Source organism: Vanellus vanellus (assembly GCF_965231255.1).
Source record: "Vanellus vanellus genome assembly, chromosome: 2".
NCBI lineage: Eukaryota > Metazoa > Chordata > Aves > Charadriiformes > Charadriidae > Vanellus > Vanellus vanellus.
This window is the reverse complement of record NC_138906.1, coordinates 49,414,105-49,419,744: the sequence shown is the minus strand read 5'-3', so window position 1 is coordinate 49,419,744 and position 5,640 is coordinate 49,414,105. Positions and strand designations below refer to the sequence as shown.

At 40.9% G+C, this 5,640-nt stretch overlaps 1 protein-coding gene across 1 annotated transcript; it reads left to right on the top strand.

Moving 5' to 3' along the window:
* The first annotated feature begins 546 nt into the window (after positions 1–546).
* LOC309668572 (C-C chemokine receptor type 5-like) lies at positions 547–1,676 on the top strand. The gene has a single exon (XM_082479025.1). The coding sequence runs from the start codon at positions 558–560 to the stop codon at positions 1,626–1,628; it is 1,071 nt and encodes a 356-aa protein (XP_082335151.1). The 5' UTR covers positions 547–557; the 3' UTR covers positions 1,629–1,676.
* The last annotated feature ends 3,964 nt before the right edge of the window (positions 1,677–5,640 follow it).

Here is a 5,640-nt window from a genome sequence, read left to right as displayed (position 1 = left end):
ACAGCACCTTTGCAGGCACCAGTTTACACCTTGCCAGGGCCTGGTCCTCCTTGAGCAAGTGCTACAGTACAGACCTGCACAATGAGCAGGTGGCCAGGTCCCAAGGACAAGCACGGCTATGCTCTGTGTGCCAGCCACTGTGCTTTCCTGTTGCTGCCTTGCTGGCTTGCTCCACCCCTTTGGAAAGCCACTGCTGAGCACGACAGCACCAAACTACCCACTGCTTAGTTTAAATTCATCATTCCTCTGCTCCCGGTTGGGTCAGGCACCTGGCAGGCTCTATTGAGGAGGACAAATGCACCAGATAGCAAACACATACGAAATGACATGCAGGACACTTGCAATATGCAGCAACGTGACTTCATGGGTATATAGATGGGAGGTCTGGGGAGCTCTGCAATTCATTTTGCTTCTATACCTTGACGTAGTAAAACTGATGTGCTCAACAGCAAAAAGCATTCCAGATGAGGACATCAGCATGTTTCATTCCCCTTACTGCTGAGTGTGCAGTTTCCTCTAGTTTAACATCCTTTTCTTCCTTTCCAGACCAACACACCATGGAAAACCAAACCATGGACTTAGGCGACTGGTCACTGACAACAGAATTCGACTACAGTGATTCAGCACCATGCTTGGGAACTGAGGAAAAGCACTTTGCAGAAAAACTTTTACCACCACTTTATTCTTTGGTGGTGATATTTGGTTTCACCGGCAACATGCTTGTTGTCCTGATCTTGGTAAAATACAAGAGACTGAAGAGTATGACTGACATCTACCTGCTCAATTTGGCAATTTCTGATTTGCTGTTTGTATTTTCTCTCCCTTTTTGGGCTTATTACGCTGTTCACGACTGGATTTTTGGGGAGGCGCTTTGTAGAATTCTCTCAGGTTTCTACCTCCTTGGTTTCTACAGCGGCATCTTTTTCATAATCCTGTTGACCTTAGACCGGTATCTGGCCATAGTGCATGCAGTGTTTGCTTTAAAAGCTAGAACAGTTACCTACGGCATCCTCACCAGCGCTGTCACTTGGGCTGTTGCTATTTTTGCTTCTGTTCCTGGCATAGTATTTCACAAAACTCAAAAGGAAAATTTACGTTACACTTGCAGTGCTCATTATCCAAGCGATGCCAGAATAAATTGGAAGTACTGCTATACTTTGAAGATGAACATTCTGGGACTTATTGTTCCAATGCTCATTATGATTTTCAGTTACTCACAAATTCTAAAAACATTATTGAGGTGCAAGAATGAGAAAAAACAGAAAGCAGTCAGACTTATTTTCGTGATCATGATTTTTTACTTTGTCTTCTGGACACCGTTCCATATTTCTTCTTTTTTGCATACATTTCAAAGTTCACTTTTCAACCCAAATTGTGACATCAAAGGCCAACTGGAGAAAGCAATCCAAGTGACAGAAACAATATCAATGATCCACTGCTGTATCAATCCTGTGATCTATGCATTTGTTGGAGAAAAATTTAGGAAATATCTTTATGCCTTTTTCCGAAAGCATGTTGCAGCTCACCTCTGCAAAAAATGTCCAAATCTTTATCGAGAAAAATTAGAAAGAGTTAGTTCCACATTCACACCATCTACTGCAGAGCATGACATCTCTACAGGATTGTAAAAATACATCAAAATGTTACTAAATGTTGCATTACTCGCTTTGCCTTAAGGACTGCCTGACATTATTTAAGATCTTTATATCAACCAGTACGGAAAACTGTATGACCCTCAGTTCTCTTGGTTAACTGTCCTGCAGTTACAGCATTTTCCATTCTAAAACTAAGAGAATCAGTGAGTTCTCCAGGAAATGTTAACGCCATGGCTGGATCACATCAAGATTTGAATGGGGCCTAGAATAGTATGATTCTGTTTCTTGACCCAAATTCTATCCAATGAACAAATGACAGTGAGATTTACCTGGGGGAAATACAGTATTGAAGAGACTAAGGAGTAATATGTCATCTCACAAGAGCCATTTACTGTTATGTAAACATTTTAAGATAAACACTGGGAGGAAGCTTTGAGGATTGATGCACCTGTTTAGTATTCAACATCAGTGGAACACCTTTTGGAAGTGATGGCATTCTTTCTGCAATGTGGTCTGGAATCTGATAGGGTGAAACTTTTAGTTTTCTTCATTTTTCCCTCTAGCCCTTATTTTCCCTACATGAATAAAAGATGTTTTCATAAAAAGGAATATGAGGATGAATGTGAGATATATTAAGATAATATCTCTCCTCTGATGGGAGACTTGACTGATCTTTGTCTTACTATGAACATTTTACCCAAGGATTTATCTGTTAGCTAATAGTGTAGTCATTTTTAAACATAATCCTTTTGACTACAGGCTAAGTTATAGTATTTTGATTTTAGTTCTTTAATTTTATGCCTGCCATATCACTGTCCAGTTGCTAACATTTTCCAAAGTGGGATTTTAATAGGCAACATTGTGATTTTTGTAAGTGCAATTTTGCAAATAACTACACACACTAAGTCTACTGACTGTACAACCAGACAACGTTGCACCCCCAAAAAATATAAGCTTGTTTCTGACAAATCATATCCCTCCAAGGAAAACAGCACTTAACCAAAAAAAGTACATCAGCGAAGATCTGCGAGGTCAGAACAAAAATTGCCTTGGTATTCCGTATGCAAGGTTCTGCATGAAAAAAATATCAGGACCCTCTGAAGGATTTTGGAGAATATGAGCACAGTACTGAATGTAGGCCTCCCTAGTTCTGGACAGGTAAATCATGTGTGTAGAAGAAAACTTTACATGGTGGATGAAGTAAGTGTGTCAAACTAGGCTCCTGCATGAGAAAAACATGCTCTTCACATACACAGTTAAGTCTGATGCTTGGGATACACTTCTAGGCAAACAGTAGCCTTGGAACTCCGAAAGCAGCTAGTTGAAGAGGAGACATACCTGCTCTGCCTTCCCAGTAGGAGTGCCCATATCCAACTGGTGCCTCAATTAGAACTGCACACTAATTGAAGACTTGAGTCTGTTAGTCTACTGGCGTCCTAAGGCCATATATTTATGCCTTTATTAGGAGTTTCCCTGTAAAAAAAAGTGATATGCTAGGGACATGATGTTAGCAAAGAAGAGGGAAGGGCATAAAGGAGAACTTCTTGCTTCAAACTGTATGGAAGTGCAGGTTAGCACTGCAAGTGAACAGGTCTGCTTTTTTTTTTTCCCCATTTACTTCAAATGGCACCACTCATGCGTGTAAGGCCTTGCTCACTGAAATCTGGAGGGGCAGGTTCAACTAGCCTCCAGGCAATGTAAGGACACAAGAGGGGATTCCACACTACTTAACATTAGGCATGTGATTCAGATGCCTAAATTACCAGCAAGTCTCTTCAAAGTCCCTCAGTGGTCAGTAGAGTAAAAGAGTTGCCCGAGTCAGAAACAGACATATCATTTAAATGGCCTCTGGGGAAGATTACCTGTCTGACTGTAGAAGGAACCTGGAAACGCCACCCCCTTAATTTAGGCATCAGATGCCTTAATCTGGGTGATGCAAATACTCTTCCCCCTCTAGCCTTATAACATCAAGGCACTGCTTCTGTTAGTTGTTAACTTTTATCCTATCAGCTATTATAATCTGTCTGCTACATTGTGACTTAATAGCCACAGACAGACTAAAGAAAAGTAAACTTTCTTGCTTGGAAATAATATTTTTCCTTTCTTTTGTACTTTTCCACTGCACTAAAGTGAAAGCACCTTTTAAATATTAAAGCATAAATTAGTTCAGTGTGATACAAATCCTGCTGTAATTGTGATATTTCAACTGCTGTGTTTTATTTTAAATTCTTGTCTTGTTGGAATTATGTTTCTTCTTGTTTTCATGTTAATGCAGCAAAATGAATCAAATCTGTGTCTGAAAACCAATGTATACCCAGTAGCCCACTGTAAGCAAACCAGTGTACCCAACCTCCTCTGTAAGCAAAAGGGCATCAGCTCTGCTCTCAGAATGGAGGTGGCAAAAAGATGCAACCATGGATTTAAACACTCACAATACTACACTCCAGCAAAACAAAACAAACTGATCAAGCAGAGAACTGTCTGCCCAGTCCAGAAGTTATTGTAGCTGGCACAGCTTCTATCCACCCGCAAGCTTGAGAAGAGTGCATTATAACAACTTTGGGAAAAGTCTGGGGCCACAGATTTTAGACGGATGAAATTTGGAGAAACAGGATTGTGTATGTTATAAATAGGGGAAGAGGAGAAATAAAAGAGGGTAATAAAAGATGGCACTCTATTAATATTGGGATAAAGAAAGGATTCTCCATAGACTTTCTGCAGGTAATATCAGATCTCCTTGCATTGTATAGAGTGACCTTGGCAAAGTGGTGTGCCAGATCTCCCAAGTTTTACACGTAAAGAACTTTAAGCATACAAAGTTCAATATGGAAATATGCTGCTTCTTCATCATGTCATTCTCCATGTTCTCCTGTCCAAATTCCTTTTTCAACCTATGATCCACACCTCTTCCTCTCCCCTACGCACTCTTTTCATCTGTCCACCATGGGATAAGCTAAATTCTATATCCACTGCCTTTGTTTTCTGATTTTCATTTTCTATTTTGTGCTGGCAGGAACACAAATAAACTAAACCTAAAGATTAGTTTATTGTTATGTTACGTGCCCAGGCAGGATAACCCTTGGTCCTTCATTGTAGCTTTGCACTGAGACAAGCAAGGCTCTAGATAGTTTTGTGGCAGATTTTGAGTCTTAATCAGTCAGATGTGTCTGAAGCATGGTGTAGCTAGAGGCCAGGTAGCTCCAAATTAGCTAGTAGGACTTTAGGCAGTCTGGTCACAGTGGGATGGAGCTACCCATGGAGGAGGTTTAACAAGATCCCCAGTCCCTATGGAAGAGAACACAACTCACCTCAGCAGAGAAGGGCGGGAAATTTTATGTACAGGAGACAAATATTCCATAACTCAAGCACTGCAGGGAAAAGCATTGAGATGAAGTTACAGTGTGTAGGCAACAACTAGAGAAGCAGGCAGATAAATAGAAACTGTGCAATGAACTAGAGGTATGTTAAGAAAATGGCAAGGTGCACCAGGATTGTAATCACAGCAAGGAAGAAGCTAACACAATAAAGAACCACCACAGTGCTTGGGAAGCATCTGAGCTACTCTGGTGAGATACTGAGGAAACGAAAGCAAGCATTTGAGAGAGTGTACCAGTAGCACCAGAACACCAAAAAGTTTCAAGACAGGACCTCTGTGAACACTACAACTATATTTTTGCTTTACAACAAATGTTGAACAGCTAAGTGAAAATCGCTACAAGTTCAAAACTTCTGGCACTGAATTTCTGAAGAGATAATGTGTTGACTGGGCTTTCAGCAGGCTTATAAAAGGAATAACCAGGTGCCATCTATGCACAGCCCCGAAACCAATCAAACAGTTTAGTTTATGCACTGGACGGGATGAAGTCCAACCGTCCTATTAGGAGATGCTACTGTCACATGTTCAGAAGGATGTGGGGAGGAATGACCCACGCAGCAAAAGATAACTCTGCCAACTGTCAGGCAAATGTCCTAAGGGGCAAAAGGAAATGTAGCAAAAGTGCATATACAGTATTGGTGAATGCTGAGCAGTACTCACGACCAACCA